The 18,326-nt window shown below is 39.6% G+C and overlaps 1 protein-coding gene across 3 annotated transcripts in view; it reads right to left on the reverse strand.

Annotated features, from left to right (window-relative positions):
- Positions 1–6,152: 6,152 nt before the first annotated feature.
- Positions 6,153–18,326, reverse strand: part of MOB1B (MOB kinase activator 1B) — a 75,163-nt gene continuing 62,989 nt past the window's right edge. For 2 of the 3 annotated variants that reach the window (XM_048847007.2, XM_075127454.1), the window contains 2 exons: positions 18,137–18,300; positions 6,153–17,390 (listed from right to left, as the gene is read on the reverse strand). In XM_048847007.2, coding sequence (XP_048702964.1) covers positions 17,313–17,390; positions 18,137–18,300 — 242 coding nt within the window. In that variant the 3' untranslated portion in view covers positions 6,153–17,312. The other variant, XM_075127455.1, reaches the window with a different exon arrangement.

The following is an 18,326-nucleotide window of genomic DNA, read 5'->3' on the forward strand; positions in this document are numbered from 1 at the left end:
GGAGCAAGGAAAAATCATGGACATTTTTGTTCATATTTCAAAAATCTTCCCAGACAGAGATTGGAAGAGCCCAAAAGAGGTCATGTCCAGGAAAATCTGGACATATGGTAACCCTACTCCAACCCCAAACCTTCCAAATAAAACTGCTGGACTAACTGAATAGGTCACAACAAAATTAAATGCCTGACATCAGGACAGACATGAGGTAAGGCATGAAATAAGAGCAACAGTTATGTACTACCAGCTAAATTTAAGGCCTATGCAAAGACTCATTCTGTAGTATGTACTGGGATACCATAATCTCTTCTGAAGAGCTTTAGCTAAACCACCAAGTAGGGTAATTAAATTCCACATAAAGAAAGGGAGTACTTGTGGCACCTTAGAGACTAACAAATTTATTTGAGCATAAGCTTTTGTGAGCTACAGCTCACTTCATCGGATGCATTCAGTGGAAAATACAGTGGGGAGATTTATATACACAGAGAACATGAAACAATGGGTGTTTTGTTTGAAGTGAGCTGTAGCTCACGAAAGCTTATGCTCAAATAAATTGGTTAGTCTCTAAGGTGCCAAAAGTACTCCTTTTCTTTTTGCGAATACAGACTAACACGGCTGCTACTCTGAAACCTAAATTCCATATAGAGACCATTGTGAAAAGCTAAAATTCTCTCTCTCTAAATCTGACAAAAAATTACTGTATCTTACTACTTTAAATTCATAGAGATTTAGAAACTTCCAAATATGCAGAACACTAATTATCTATACTAAGTACTAAATACTAATTAATAGGTAGCAGGTTTAAAACAAACACAAGAAAGTATTTTTTCACGCAACACACCGTCAACCTCGAACTGCTTGCCAGAGGGTGTTGTGAAGGTCAATACTATAACAGGGTTCAAAAGGGAGCTAGATAGATTCATGGAAGAAGGTCCATCAATAGCTATTAGCCAGGATGGGCAGGAATGGTGTCCCTAGCCTCTGTTTGCCAGAAGCTGGGATTGGGTGACAGGGCATGGATCACTTGATGATAACCTGTCTGTTCATTCCCTTTGGGGCACCTGCCATTGGCCACTGTCAGAAAACAGATACTGGGCTTGATGGACCTTTGGTCTGACCTAGTATGGCAGTTCTTATGTTCTTACATTAAATCACCAAATGCAGCAGTCCTGATTCTGTGATTCCTTCCTATTACTGCCCACAACCTCAGTTCTGAAGTTTTGAATTTTAGGAATTCCTTAAGTCCTTTGAATATCTCCTAAGTATACATATACTGATATAATTAAATAGGGACAACTTGTGTGTAAGCATGGCTTAAGAGAGCTATTCAAATAGCAAAAGCTAACTCATAGTAAATTCTGTTGACTCTTAGAGATGCACTAACAGGATTGGGTTACCTAGTCAGCACAGATGCTAATGGACACACTTCAAATCCCACAAGATTTCAGTTACTCAAACCTTAGCAAACACAGCTGAAAGAAAGGAAGGAAAAACAAAATGTTATTATGGCAAACATAGTAATTCACTGTCCAGACTGGCATCCAGGCAACCAGTCACTATGAGAACTGAAAATAACAGCTGGCAGTCAGCAAGAAACAGACTATCAGAGGTAATGGGAAAATAATCAAGATTTATTTGAAATACTGTAGACATAACAAATACTAGTTGATGAAACGAAAAAAAAAAAAAGGAAAAACTAAATTCTTCAAAGGATGCTGAGGGACTGAAAGAATTTGTATTAGTGATCACAGAACCTTCATGTGTACCAAAGCCATCAAAACTGTACCTGGCTGAGGTCAGTAATGATATAAGCAGCCTAGAATGACTCAGGTTAACAACTGTGTCTTCAAAAACCCATCAATGTATGCATACATTGTTATTAAGGGCATAATTTTCAAAAACACCTAGTGATTTAGGAGCCTAGATCACATTTTCCAAAGTGATGTAAGTACTTTTGAAAGTCAATGGCACTTCCACTTCTAAATTATTTAATATTATTTCAAAGTTAGAGTGTTGCCTTAAACAACAGAATGTAGAGTAGCTCCAATAAGAGGGAAACATAACTTAAGGGCTGCAATATTGAACCTAGAACAATAGACTCCTGGTCCATGATTTGAACTCTGCGGCGCTATGGCAATAGAAATAATAAACAACAGCAACTACACTAGGCCAGAAGTGACTTTGCTTATATTAAACCTCCAAACTTGCCCACTGTGAACTAAATGTTTCCAGAAGCCTGATCAAACTGAGATTTGGCCAAGTGCTCAGGTGATTAAATAGAAGTGACTCCTGCTTCCTTAGGAAACCATTACAGACACTGGTCACGTTTTCTTTTTCAAAATTTGTTCAAGTGTGAAAGTTCTCTGTGTACAAATCTAGCAGCTGGAGTTAAAGTTCTTGACACAGACAACATGATCTATCTCCAATATTCAGGGGGTGGGTCGTGTATCAGACAATTTTTTTTTAATGATAATGTAAATATGGCTTTATGGTTGAGGTATCATCCTTGAGCATTTGGAATACAGTAAATCTTGAGTGCTTAGATTCATTCAGGACACAGATTACTTTACCTCATTTGATCTTCTTAGCCTCAAAATGCTCCTAGATAGGCCACTTAAAATACACGTGTGACCTGTTTTGAAATCAATGTCAAAAGTTGAGATGTTATCAGTGAGTCTTTTAATTCTTAGGAAAGAAATGTTGCAGATTTTATTTCAAAATTTTGTAACATTATTCTGTCTGTTAACTTGGATACATCTTGCATGAAGATACAGCATCTAAAAATGGAATAAAATACTTGGCCTCCTGTACATGCAGTTTTTCAGGAAGGTACTTATTTTTGCAGTTTTTTTGCTGACCCCAATAGTTGGATTTGTTGAGAGATGCATCCAGATGCTGAAGTCTGTAAATTAAATGCTAAAATCTTATGTGCAATTGATTCCTACAGAAGGAAGTTTTACTGAAGGGATTACAAAAGGACAGATGGATTAAAATAGCATTATGGTTTTAAGTAGCTCTCTTGTATACTTCCTATGAAAGCTGTTTAAATGGTTGCATATTGGCTCCTTTTGGAAAGCTCCACACAGCCTTTAGTTTAAAGCTTACAGGTTAGGGTTCTTAAGCGTATACAACAATTTAAATTGAGCATCTAACACAATTTGGATTCAAACAAAATGAGATTAAGAACATTTGTTTAGAATGTCATTGCAGAAAACATTAAAATCCCTAACACTGCAGACTTTGTCCTAAAAAATTTGTTTCCTAATGAATGGCTGTGATGCTGGCGTCAATTCTGATCAAAACTGTTGGCTCAGCTGAAAACTGACAAACTCACAGCTGGAAGTCAGGCCAATCCACTTGTGTGTTAGCAGAAGATCAAAAGAGGCTGTCAAATGTATGTGAATGTTTGGCGTTTAAATTTCATAAAATTAATGAGATTTTTCATGCATTATTTTCACTTTTCTGTATCTTGTTAATATTTTGGATGGTATATGACCCTCAATATCTAAAATAACCCTCCAAACGTGAAAGAAACCTTGTGTAATGCAAATTAAGTACTTTTATCAGAAAGATCACTTCAAAGTGAGTGGTCAGTGTGGAGCATTCAGAGTTCAAAGACTCTAAAAGCAACTGTTTCTCACCACCATCAAAGAAAAAAAAAACATATGATAGCTATAAATATGGATATAAAGGAAAATCCTTCATCTCTGGACTGTTTGAATTCTAACAGGGCAGAATAACTGAATGAGAAGATGGAGATTCCCCAGAATGATTCTGGGTAGCCCTGAGAGACTTTTGGGAAATTGGCAGATTACTGTATCTCTGCTACCATCTGGGATTAGAGACTGTGACTCACCTGTACATATTTTTACCTGCTTTAACCACTCAATAACTTTCATTTCTTTTTCTTAGGTCATAAAACTTTAGTTAGTTTACTACAGAATTGGCTACCAGCATTGTTTTGGGTGTAAGATCTAGAATGCAACTCAATCTGGGTGTGTAACTGGTCTCGTGGGAGTAACCTGGAATTTTTGTGTGTGTAAATGACCATTTATCATATAGTCCATCTTGCCTGGGTGGCAAGACACACTAGAGTTTCTAAGGGGACTGTCTGTGACTCCAATATAAAATTATTGTAAGACTTTAGGAGTTCATATTTGTTAGTGTCTTGGGGAAAACTAATTATAGAACATACCACCAGTTTGGGGTGTCTGCCCTGCTTTTGACAGTCTGCCCAGAGGTAGGCACTCATGATTGTGAGCCACTCTAGACAGCGTGAAAATGACATCAAAGCATGGGATGATAAAGGATGTCTCCAAGCGGCAGTCATGTAGTTACCACTTAAGATTCATCAAGACAAATCCTAGAATCCATGAGTCACATGTAGGTGGTTAGTTGTGAAAATAATCAACTCTTTCTGAAGGCACAAAATTTGAGAACATTATATAAACCCAGGTGTACAAAAGGAAATACATAAGACAATATATCTGGCTAGCCACTTAAGATGACCAACTTCCTTGTGCAATTCCAGTACTAGTTAATATATGGGCTATGATTTGTCATTTTCTGTTTATTTTTTAGTGTCCGTGATTTGTTATTCTTATTCTTGTAAAATTAATTAATTTGACAAATATTTATTATCTGTTGTCAAGGTTCCTCCCCCACTCTGAACTCTAGGGTACAGATGTGGGGACCTGCATGAAAAAACCCCCTAAGCTTATCTTTACCAGCTTAGGTCAAAACTTCCCCAAGGTACAAAATATTACACCCGTTATCCTTGGAATGGCCGCTACCACCACCAAACTAATACTGGTTACTGGGGAAGAGCTGTTTGGACGCGTCTTTCCCCCCAAAATACTTCCCCAAAACCTTGCACCCCACTTCCTGGACAAGGTTTGGTAAAAAGCCTCACCAATTTGCCTAGGTGACTACAGACCCAGACCCTTGGATCTTAAGAACAATGAACAATCCTCCCAACACTTGCACCCCCCCCTCTCCTGGGAAATGTTGGATAAAAAGCCTCACCAATTTGCATACGTGACCACAGACCCAAACCCTTGGATCTGAGAACAATGAAAAAGCATTCAGTTTTTTAAAAGAAGACTTTTAATAAAAAATAGCAGTAAATAGAAATAAAGAAATCCCCCCTATAAAATCAGGATGGTAGATATCTTACAGGGTAATTAGATTCAAAACATAGAGAACCCCTCTAGGCAAAACCTTAAGTTACAAAAAAAGTACACAGACAGAAATAGTTATTCTATTCAGCACAATTCTTTTCTCAGCCATTTAAAGAAATCATAATCTAACACATACCTAGCTAGATTACTTACTAAAAGTTCTAAGACTCCATTCCTGTTCTGTCCCTGGCAAGGGCAGCACACAGACCCTTTGTTCCTCTCCCTCCTCCCAGCTTTTGAAAGTATCTTGTCTCCTCATTGGTCATTTTGGTCAGGTGCCAGCGAGGTTACCTTTAGCTTCTTAACCCTTTACAGGTGAGAGGAGCTTTCCCCTGGCCAGGAGGGATTTCAAAGGGGTTTACCCTTCCCTTTATTTTTATGACATCTGTAGTATGGTAGTGCCTAGAGGAGATGGGGGCTTCATTGTGCTAGACAACATACATACATAGTAAGAGGCAATCCCTGCCTCAAAGAGTTTACAATGTAAATAGACAATACACAGGGTGGAGGAAGGGAAGCATTCTTGTTAGCTAGGATTACATGGGTGGGTAGGGAAGAGGGGAGTGGTCAGGAAGTTGGAGTACTGCAAGGGGTAGGATGCCACAAGGCTTTGGAACCCAAGACATATGGCTGCTGTCATGCTTAGCCGTGGGCAAAGGGAAGGTGATGTGGCTTGCATGGAGTAGAAGCGTTATGAAAAGTAAAATCTTAAATCTCAGATTAGTGCACAAACTGAATACATTTTGGGAATGTGCATTGTTCTAATTTTATAAAATGCATGGCTATGATTTAAATGACAATCTGTATAAAATAATCTATGTAACACAGCTTTCAAAATGACCCCAGTAGAGATGCCAACATTTCAGATAATGGGCCATTAAGTCTTATCAAGTGGTACAGGGCAGAGTTCAAATTGCATTTCGGGTTTCTCCCACTTTTTCTAAGTTACCATTTCAAACCATGCAATAAGGAAAGGAGAGGACATCAGGTTCTTTTATTGCTATTGGGTCTGCCTGTAACACAAATATTCACAAATTCAAGTAGGGTAATTACAAAAATCTAATTTGTAGGTGGAACGTTCATGTGTGTACAATATACAGCTATATAACTAACTGAGTTCTATCTACAAATCAGAAATATAAGTTAAACATGTCTGGGAAGAAAAAAGACAATCATGGTCAAACATAGCTATTTATTTTTTTTCCTTATAAACAGCATTCAATTTCTTATTGAAAAAACCTAGAATTTAAATATTTTTTCATCCCATCACATACAGCAATCTGTATACATTATTTACATCTCTCAAATAAACATGTTGCAGATTTTCAGACATTCAACTTCTTTTCTAATCAAAAGCTGTTTTGATCTAAAACTAAAATACCAATCAATAAAGACTACAAACTGAAGCAATATTGGCACGGTTAGCTTACAGTACGGATTCCCATGTTGCATTTAATATTTTACACCTATTTTTCTTCCAGCTGCTTTAAGATGTATAAAGAAGTGAATATGAAGGTTACAGTGTTGCTTTTGCAATATCCTTTTGCCTCCAGCAATTAATTTTTATTCAAACCTTATTCACTTTTATTGCATTCATCTCTCACCTCCATTGCACATCAAGGTATTGCTTCCAGTGGTAGTATTTAGCAATACAACTCCAGCATATAGGAAGAATCAAAACAGCAAAGAATTAAGTGTTCCCTCCAAGACTTGTGTCCCAAAATGTCCTTTGTTGCACATGTACAAAAATAATGAGTACAGTTTAATGGCTATCAAAATTAGTTTCCCCTAAAAATACAGTAATCTATGAAGAACAATTTAAGGAGAGTTCTTAAAACAAAAATGAGGTTTTTGAAATTATAGTCGTTTTGCAGTCTTCAGTTGTTAAGAGGAAATTATACTTAAAAAGGAGAAAAAATGTGCGTAATACTCTCAATGTCCATGTTAGTTATCTACTAAAAAGATAAAACATCAACACTTTTACACAGTTTTAAAACCTCAACATTAGAGGTGCTAGTGATTCAGTTTGGAAAACTCAAATGAAGTTACCAATCAAGAAAACAAGGCTCTAAATAATGGTGGGAGTTTTCTAGTGGAAGAAACAGGCAGGTCTATATTCATGCTGCACCTTTAACAGTTCAGCTGAAAACTGTTGTTTTGCATACAATAACATAGCACTCCAAAAAAAAAAAAATCACCAGTGTTGGCTCGCACAAAAAACACCTCTAAATGAAATATTTTTAATAAAACTATGTATGGTGATTCAGGGAAAGGGGGCTAAGAAAGAAAAAGGAGGAATCTGGAAGGTAAAGAAAGTCAATAGCAGCAAATAGGCGTCTTATACCTGTGAAGTGAGTTTCAGAGAGTGTTCCGTTCCAAAATATTAAATAGACAACAGTACCCCTCTGTTTTCTATCAAGGTAAATGCAAAAGTTCAAAGTTCTACATTGCATAGTAAGCAGTAAAATAAACTAGAGACACTTGCAAACAGGCTATTTGCCCCCTTTAAAAATTGTTTTCTTTCTCCCCCTCTACCATGTTGGACATCAAATCAGCTACCAGCAACAGTCGGATGTGGCACATCTTCTCCACTTGTGCAGTTAACTTGAATCCCTGACTTGACTATGAAAGACTTAAAAATGTCTGTGATTAGAATTTATCTACCATCCTAATTGCGTAAATTCTCTGGACCAAATTCACCTCTGGCATAAGATAGCAGAACACAACTAATAGAGTATGCCAGCAGTGATCTCATCTCAAGGTAGATTACTTCCTGAAGTTACCACGCAAATCACCGATATAATCAAACACGCTGGTAGCTGAAAAATAGCAAAACCTGTTTAAAATCTTATTAAACTGTAAGGCCTTAACCTATACTGGGAGCATAACCAGGTCAGTTGTGGCTTGCATGGTTCTGCTCCCGGTGTCAACAAGGCCTAACGCTCCAATGTTTAATATCAAAACAATGAAATATCTAACAGAGTATCCCTTTATAACATGGATCTAGACTAGTGTTGTGGTTTGTTCTGTTTTTTAAAAGATACTGTTCTGTTACCAAGTTTACTAGAGTCCAGCTGAGTTTAAAAACCAAGATGAATTTTGCTTAATATTTTGATGTGCCCATGCTCTACAAGTGTAAACACACTCAATTCTGGTCCCAAGTCTTTTGCAAAAATATTTGAAAATTAAAATCTTAAAGTATAATACAAAAAGGGATACTCTATCCTATGCACTGCATTAGTATCTTAGATGCTGTTATCTTCAAGATTAGTATAATTAAAGTATATTCCAACAGCTTTCTTTCAGACAGTGATCTCCAAGCTTTTATTACATATCTAGAAGTAGTGCTAAAAAAAGGTTTCCACCAACTTTTTTTCACAATCCACATTTCATACTTCCCATATGCTACTCAAGTCTCAACTTCAAAAGGTTTGTCTTCCCTGTTCAAAGAAGATGTAGTTTTAAGAGCCAAAACTATCTATATGAACAGTGACAGAATTAATGGCTTTCTAGATGCCAAGTAACAAACACAGCAGAAGAATAAGATGCCCATGTAAGACTAATATTCTACATATTAATTCTAATATATGAGAGTGTGAACTGCAGAAGAGTGTCCTGAATTTTCATAGCTGCTGTTTTAAAATTGAGATCAAATATCCAAAGTGAGAAGGCAGACTGCCAAAATAAATACAGCTACTGCTCAGCTACGGTCTGCAAATCCCTGCTTTTAAGTTTTGGATTCTTCAGTAGATTAAGCTTTCTACTCTATTTCTGATTAGACCATATAAAAACACCTTTTACTGCTCCATGCATTTTTAAAAAATTATTTACCGTGCCTGCAAGCTCTCAATAGAGAATGCTAATCCAAATAATCACAAGTAAATTGTTTTTTGAAGGGGCTTTCCGGTTAACACTGTTCTCATTTAGATATACAGCAAAGCATTGACTACGGCCATGTCTACATTACAAACTTACATCAGCATACAGCTGCTGCAGTTAGTACATCGCTTGTGTGAGCGCATATGGGGCTCGTTGTGTTAGCAGAGCGTGTAGTCACCAGGAACACTTGTATTGATGCATAAGTATCCCACTGTGCAATTCGCCACCATCCGGTGCACTTTTAGGCAGTTTTGACAATGTTTGATGGGGCAGAAATGAGTTGTACAGGGTAACTGGAAGCATGGGGTCAACTTTCCAATTTGCAACGGTCTCCATCCCATAGCACCACCTGTATCCCATAATTTTGAAGACTTTTTTTTCAAAATCCCACAAACCCGTGTGGCTCTCCTTGCTGTCTGCCATCTCTGACAAAAGCATGGATCCTGAACACCTCTGCACTATTTTAATGAGTATTGCAAGCACAGGGTGCACGATCCTGCAGTAAGTGCAGAACCACAAGAAGAGATGCAGGGAAAATGATGATTCCTTGGCCGACAGATTGCTGTGGGACACAGCGAGAAGCAATTCAAGGTTCTTGTTGGCATTCACGGAGCAGCTGCAAATGGTGGAGCACTGCTTCAAGGCCCAAGAAACAAACACTGACTGATGGGATTGCATCATAATGCAGGTCTGGGATGACAAGCAGTGGCTGCCAAATTTCAGATGTGCAAGGCCACATTCCTAGATCTGTGTGCTGAGCTCACCCAAGCCCTCCAGTGCAGGGACACCAGAATGAAAGCTGCACTGACAGTGGAGAAGTGAATGGCGACTGCACTGTAGTAACTTGCAATGCCAGATTGCTACTGGTCAGCTGGGAATTAATTTGGAGTCAGGAAATCCACCAAGTGGGCAGTTGTGATATAAGCATGCAAGGCCATTAATCACCTCCTGCTAAGCAGGGCTGTGACACTCTACAATGTGGAGAACATAGTGGATGGTTTTACAGCAATGGGGTTCCCAAAGCGCCGTCAAGCGACAGATGGCACGCATATCCCTGTTTTGGGACCAGACTACCTTGCTACAGAGTACATCAACAGAAAGGCTACTTTTCTATGGTTATGCAAGTACTGGTGGATCACCAGCGATGCTTCACCATCAGTGTGGGCTGGTCAGGGAAGGCGCATGATACTTGCATCTTTAAGAACACAGAACTGTTCAGAAAGCTGCAAGCAGGGACTTACTTTCTTGACTGGTGGATTACCATTGGGAATGTTGAAATGCCAACAGTGACCTGGGCAACCCAGCCTAATCCTTGCTCCCTGGGCTTATGAAGCTGTATGCCAGCCATCTTGACAGCACCAAGGAATGCTTCAACTACCAGCTCAGCAGGTGTGGCATGACAGTTGAATGTGCCTTTGGATATTTGAAGGGACGCTGGCGTTGTTTACTCACAAGATTGGATCTCAGTGAGAAAAATATCCCAATGGTTATAGCTGCCTCCTGTGTCCTGCATAATATCTGTGAAGCAAAGGAAGAAAAGTTTCTGCCAGGGTGGAGGTGGAGCAGGTGTCTATTGAATTTGAGCAGCTATATACATGGACTGTTAGAAAAGCTCAATGTGGCGCTATATGGCTCAAGGAGGGTTTGAAAGACCATTTTAATAGTGAGCCAGGGTAATGTGTGTTGTAATAATGTAGTCTGTCTAGCCCTATTCTTTTGCAGTCCAGAAGAATTGTGAGGTGATTGCAGTATATGCAGGAATTTAACATTGTTAATGCCCCTATTAATTTTGTTTGTGAATGATCTTATGAGTTGTGTGATACTGTGCAGTAACACGTAACTGGTCGCTTTCAGAACTGTGAACATCAGCCAGTACACACTGTGAACTAATAAAGATCAATTATGTTCCAACTAATAGAATTTTATTCTGTAACAAAATCTGGACTAAAAAAACAAAAATTCCGGCATTTCAAAACCAAATACATTTAAAACTTAATAAAAACTCAATAAATTAAGAGAACAGAACTTATGAAGGGGAAAGAACATTCATGTCCATTTCAGCTACACATACACAAACCGTGGCTTTCACACGTCAGCACATGTGACGTTGTGATGGTCCTTAATGTCATCCAGGGTGGAGTGCTAGGGGTAGTGCAGCAACCCATGCTGCCACGTGGAATGTGGTGCGGGGGGGTGGTAGAGGAAGGTTCCGATAGTGAGGTCTCAATGGGCTGCAAAGGTAGGTGAGCCCAGGATTGTTGGTGCACCTGCAAGTACACCAGAGTCTTCAGCAGCTCTGTTTGTTGCCTGCGAAGCCCCATTATGCCCCGGTGCATCTTCCTCTTCTTTTCCTGGGCTTTTCTCCTCTCCGCTCTAGACTGTCTGCAATGTTCATCCTCCAGTGCCTGTGCTCACAGTCCGCTTCGTCACTGGCTTATAGGATCTCACTGAACACGTCGTCCTAAGTCCTCTTCTTTCTCTTCCTTATCTGGCTCAGGCGTTCCACAGGTGTGGAGGGAGACCCTGAAGGCCACAATGGCAGCAGATGCAGATAAAACACAGAGGTATCATTGCCATGTATTCGCTACGGAAAGTGAAACTTAACATGCTGAACTCACTCCCTTTGCTCCCCAAAAGTTTTAAGCACTACATTCTCACTTCTGCTTGGATTGTTTGAGCATGGTGCTTGTCACAGCACCTGACCTGCTGAGCCTGGGGAAACGAGGAGGGAATTGCTCAACTGCATGATTCTAGTAGTACAGGCCAATGGCAATGAATACTGGCACCATTTTCCACAGGCGGTGATGACTTTACTTAGTATCTCACTCCTGAGGGTAACAGAGGCAGAGAGAGCACAGCTGCTGCTGGTGTCCAGAAGCTGCCCAGGCCCGTATGCTGCTAGCCTGCATACTGCAATGGTACCTGCTAAAGTTATCACTGATTGGCGTGGGTAAGTGTCCTACTGTGGCAGTAGAAATAAGGCTGCCATCCCTAGAAACCTTTGGCACAGGATTGCAGAGTTCCTCCATGAAAGTTTCATTGAGATCTCCACAGGATTCAAGGACATCCCTGCGCACACAAATAAACTGCTCTGTATGCCACCCCCCCTCACAACTCTAGAGGGGACGGAAAAGCAGATAGCAACACTGCCTCTCTTGGTTGTACCACTCCCTCTTCTAGCACACGTAAATTAATGATAACTCAAAAGATGTGCCCTGCTACTTTGAGGTGGGGGGCATCTCTGTTATTGAAAATTAAACTAAACATTTATCTGAGCTTTCTTCCCCTACATTGGGCTCTCCTGTGCGGAACTGGCTGGACTGCGCTGCAGTCAAAAACAGGTCCTGGCTCGCTGTGCAGCTGGATCCCCCCTGTTGTCTGTCCCCCAAACTTCTCCTCCTCTTCCTTGTCCACCACCTCCTCCTCACTGTTCATGGCGTGGGTCTGTGACTCAGGCTCCTCAGACGTATCCATGGCGCTTTCAGAGAGGGGGGTGATTTCTCCACCAAATACAGCATGCAGCAATTTGTAAATGCGGCAGGTCTGTGGCTTGGCAATGGATTGATTGTTGATGGCCTTCTGGTATGCCTGCCACAGCTCCTTGGCTTTCCTGTGGCACTGCTGCTGGTCCCTGCTATACCCCTTCTCATGCATCCCCTGAGCAATCTGCTCATAGATGTCCACATTTCTACCGCTAATTCGGAGCTGTGCCTGCACAGCCTCGTGTCCCTGAAGGCCCAGGAGATCCAATACCTCCTGTGTACTCCAGGCAGGAGCACATCCGGAGCATGTAGGCAGCAGCATCAGCTGGGCAGTTCCGCTGAACAATGGAGAGCTGCTAGGTGTGCTCGCCAAGCCAGAAAAATGAATGTCAAAAATTAATGGGGCTTTAAAAGGTGCGAGTTGGGGAGAGACGCTTCTGGCCTCTGTGCCACCTGAGCAGCGGAATTCACAAGGGTGATCAGTGTGGGGCAGCTGCTGGAGGACAATAACAGTCACATAAATAACACAGTGTCTACACTCACAGTGTGTCGACCTAATCCTATCAACCATAGCTCTACACCACTCGGGGAGGTGGTGTTATTAAGCTGGCATAGCAGGGAACTTATGTCATCAGGAGCCACATTTAAGTGAAGACATTTGCACAAGGAGGTCAACGTATGGTGCCTTTTGTCAACATAACTTTGTAGTGTAGACCAGGCCAAAGTCTAGTGCCTTCTAGAGATGCAAGAAGATTACCAATGGTCAAAATATTTTTCCTCTTGCCAGAAGCATAATCTGCACACTGAACATCCACACTGACCAGTAAACCAATACTGATTACAATAAGCTCAGCAAAGCAGTTTTCAGTGGAAATGAAAATTAATGACGCAGATGCCGTTAGCTATTAAAAGCAGCACCACTTACGCCTCCATACAATTAAAAGCCTGTCAGTGTATTTCCATTACAAGCCCCCAGTTTTCAGCTATAAAACATTCTTCAGACTGAAGCGAAGCATAAAAGGCCACAGACCCAAGAGCAATTAAAAAATTTAGTTTTCTTCATGTCTGAAATGCATTAGAACAGTTTGTTCAGTTTAAGTTTTAGGGGATGACTCTGCCATATGAATAGTCAGATGGATGCCTTTATGTGCCCCGGTAACTCAAAATAAAAAGGCTTCAGAGCCATTTAGTCTGTTGAGTTAATTATCCAGGAACTAAAAAGACCCTCGGACCATAACAGATCTACAGTTAATTATAGCTAGAGTTCTGAAACTGGATTTAGTATTTGGATCAGTTGTCTACCCCATCCCATACACGTGAATAGCCTCCAAGGAGCCCCCAAATGCAAGGAAATAAAATATTGAGACCAATACTCAGGCATCGACTTGTGCAACTCAGCCTAGATAAGTATTGAGTTCCCTATGATCTTGCTTAACACGGAAGACCAAGAGCAGCCCCTTTTATGTGCACAGCACAGTTTACTAGGAGGGGGAGGCATAGGGAACCTCTTTCTCCAACACTTGAATGAGACATGGGGGGACTGGTTCTTGCACAAGCCAGTATACCACAGCCTCAGAGTGGGCATGTTCTGACACTAGGGAGTGCATTCAGACGTACAGCCAGCTACTGCATGCACTGCTGGCTGAAGCACATCCAAGCTGCCCTTGCTGTGGACTCCTGCAGTAAATTACACATTGCTAAGCTCTTCCTAATACTGGCCCAGAGCCTATAAACTCTAGGAACAGTGAGTTAGTAAAACGTCAGGTGTGAATATTTCAGTTGTCGGAAAATAAATTGTGTTCATACCCTTTTTACTTCTTTCTGATGTAGGAAGAGCTCAAAGATCTTCTTCCCAAGACCAGGTAAGATTTTGTTTTTTTCATATAAGGGAGAGACTGGAACATCAGCAATTGAGAGAGGAGGAGATTTTAGTCTGACTTTTTAAACCTGTTTTTTGTTCAAATATGTGAAAGAAAATCAATCTGTGTGAAAGATTCAAACACCTTGACCCTTCAACTGTGGGCTCAGAAAGCTCCCACTCCGGTTTTTCAAGGAGGCTTCCAGAAAAAACAGGAAGCCACGACCTAATATTTCTAATATAAGAGAGCAAAAGAATGGCAGCTGCTTCTCCTTTTCACCCCATTTTTTGGGAACATCTTTCAGACCTAGATATATCACAAAGAAGGAAAAAAAGACACAAACCCAATTGCTTCCCCCACCCCTTGGCAGCTTGTCTTTAAGGCCAATAAAACCCTGTGCTGTAATTTGACCTGTAAATCCAAGATATAGATCAGCTAACATACACCCAAGGGATTTGTATATCTTAAAGAAACGTTCTGATGAAGCTGAGGGAATGTCTGAATGTTAAATTATAATTTTAACTTTTCTGCTGCTATCAATTGCCGCCATACTAGTGTAATCAATTGTAAGATACAACGTGAGCATGACTTACCTGAGCTTCCCTTACTAATTTGTAACAGCTATCTAAAACGTGGTCTTTCTATACAGGAGAAGCAATGAACAGAGTATCAGGGCAGTTTGCTAGTCCATAGCTGGATTCCCAGAGCTATGCTTAGTTCAAGTAACAAATAAGGTTACAATATCAGTAATCAGTTAAGCAAACAAAAAGTCAGCTAATATCAGCTTTTGCTACACTAGAAATCTTTTGCCCAATTGGAGGATATTTGTTTAGGTACAAGATTGTTTTCAAGCTTCAGATGATTTGGCTCAGTAAGTAAGTAATAGTAAAGCAATGGAGTTTCCTATTTCAAGAATGTGGGCCTGACTTCCAAAATTAAGTGTGTATGTAATCTGTATATGCAAATACCACTTGCATCTGCATGCACAAATGGCCAGTTACAAATTTTGCAGGCTCTTTGCATGTGTAATTGTGTTTTTCCATACATAATTACCCACTCCTAACTATCAAAGTCAAAAATGTGTGTCAAGCAGAGGTGTGTGAAATGTTTGTATGGTTTCAGGATATCCTGCAATACTTCTATTGTTCTGTCACAAACTGTAAAAATCTAAATATCACCAAGGTTCAAGAGCCATGCTAGTGTGTAATAATAATAGCTAGTTCTTTTATAGTGCTTTTCATCTTTAGCTCTCAAAGTGCTTTACAAAGGAGGTCACTATCATGGATCAATTTACATCTTTGCATCAAAATCATGTAAAATCTGTGGTTCTGCTAAGTTATGATGCAAGAGCAAGTGAAAACTGGCTACTTTTTCATTTTGAGACTTGGCACCTAGATACCGATGATACTATGGGGATGGCACATTACAAATGTGTAAGACAAATGTATTTGAAATCAAAATTTGACAGATACAAAGATACACAGAATGAAAGCAAAGACACGTTCCATATGAATTTCTGAGACGGAACCCCCTGAGTTTCACATAACTATAGCATAGCTATATGTCCAAATAGTAGTCTGTGGACCACTGGCGGGTGGTCAATGGAAATGTCTTGCCACATGGTACTGGTTCTCCCAGTTTCCAGTTTGAGAGAAACTGGACCAGAAAGGGAGGGAGATATGAAATAAAAGAAAAAGGAGACTGTGTAATTGTTTTCTCAAAAAGAACAAAAGCACTTGCCGCACTAAAAACAGCTAAAAATATACAAATATTACTTAATATAACTTTCCCCAAGTAAACAATTGCTGTAGTTGCCACAGAGACCTCATACAATTATGAACAAGACGGGCTGTGGGCCTTCTGACTGCAAATGGAAAGTGGTCCACAAGACAATCTTTCTACAAAGAGATGTTCTCTTCTGGAAAAGCTTGAGAATCTGAGCTCTAATCTCGAGTTAGCTTTTTACTGTTCATGTTTAAATGGCATCACTCCAGTGGATTTAAAACAAGATTTTTCTTAATATTACTTACGTGTCATTTTTGATGATGAATAAATAGATCCTTCCTTCCCACTGAAGATACTTTTGCAAATTGGTTGGCTCATTTGGGAAATGCTAGGAAACTTTATTAAAGGAAGTAATGTACCTTACAGTACATTAGGCTGGCCTGAGTTGATATTTATATTAACAAAATAAATATAAGTAATAAGGAAAGCAAAACTACAGTGGAATGGAGAGCCAGCCCTCTGCTATCCTGGGTTGTCCATGATTTTAAAATCTTTATCATTTAGGTGTGGTGACTAGGACATGATCTAAAGTGTCACCATCGCTATAATTTTTCATTTTTACTTTTTTTGTTTTTTTAGAAATACCTAGTTTTGAGAAGCTTTATATTAATCTTTTTTAATGGTGATACTTTGTATTAAAAGCTGGAGATCACTGATTTAAGTAAGTTATGGCTTTTGTACTTTAAGCATATATATTCTAAACCAAGCATCAGTAAGTGTCCTGGGTAGGTTATATTTTCTGTTTCCAGCAATGTTCAGTATTGTGTGTGCTTTGCACCTCAGAAGTGAGTCTGCCAAGGCACTTAGAGAATGTAAGTTTTTTAGGGACTTAGTGAGAATGGGCTACAATTGACACAAAAGAGAACCCATCCATCAGCAGTGTCAAATCCCCCAACAAGCATACTTCCTTTATAAATACTCAAAATCTACTAAAAATCCACAATGAGAAAAAAAAGCCATTTACTGCATGTCCCTAAAAGACAAAGATTTCCCCTAATAAAAGCACAAAGAGTGGATCTTGGCTGCCTGTAAAAACAGAACAAGGTTTTGTTTTGTTTTCAAAACAGAATAAAACAAACAAAAACCCCAGAAATACCACACGCTTGCTATTTCCACAAATCCACTTCCTTTTATCTATCCTTAGAGGTCAGTTTTTCAATCAGTTCTTGAAGTGGAGCCAGTTCTCTTCTGTCAATAAGGTTGAATTCCTGTAGAAGGGGGGCGGGGGCGGGGGAGAGAACAACATTTTACTTGCACAGACAATGTCATGTTAGTACCAGCTTTACATTTAATTATAAAGTTACCCTGCAGTTTGCAATCGTCCAGGCTTACCTGTTAGCCATTTTCAACATCTAGGTAGCTGGTTCAAATCCAATCTAGGTCACTAATGATTAAATATGGTTACCATCAACAGAAGGCTATTCAGCAGTCTATGTGAAATGAATTAGTGTGTTCAATAAAGTGCCTGGTAGATCTATATTCCAAAAAAAGATTTTACTTCACACTCAGTAAACTCCCTTCTCAGATCCTGTTCTGTATTAAGGCCATTCAACAATGCAGCTCAGACAGTTGTTCCCCTTTTATAACTTCTAAAGGGCCACTTCCTTGGTGGAAAAACAGTAGAAGCCAGTAAATGCACTCTTTGCAGCTTGATTTCAGAGTTTTCTTCTTCTACTGGCTGTGAATTAAGGTTTTCTTTGGTACTTGTCTGTTTTGTGGAAACATGTCATAATCCATTGTTGCAATCTGTTAATACTTATAGCAATAATTATACACTGGAATACAAGTAAGGTAGCATCTTGGGCTTAGAGCTTCCCAATTATGTAACAACACCTGCTTCTATACCAGCTGCTAGAAAACTCAAAGAATGGTATTTTTATATATCAACATTTTAATATATCCTGTCTTCAGAGTAAAAGGCAACCATTACCATAGCATTCTTATGCTAATTTACCTGAACAAAAAAAATAAAGTGCTTGAAGGATGTATTAAGATGTGCCTCTTCTTGCAGCTGGATCACTGGATCAAAGTGCTGGTGGTAAATGTGAGCATAAACTCTAAAGAGACGCTTTAGAATGGTCTTTGCCACTGACATGAAGTTCTTTGGGAAAGGAACACCTAAAAAGAAATAAATGTATTGTAAG

This window comes from Caretta caretta, chromosome 4, assembly GCF_965140235.1.
Source record: "Caretta caretta isolate rCarCar2 chromosome 4, rCarCar1.hap1, whole genome shotgun sequence".
Lineage (NCBI taxonomy): Eukaryota > Metazoa > Chordata > Testudines > Cheloniidae > Caretta > Caretta caretta.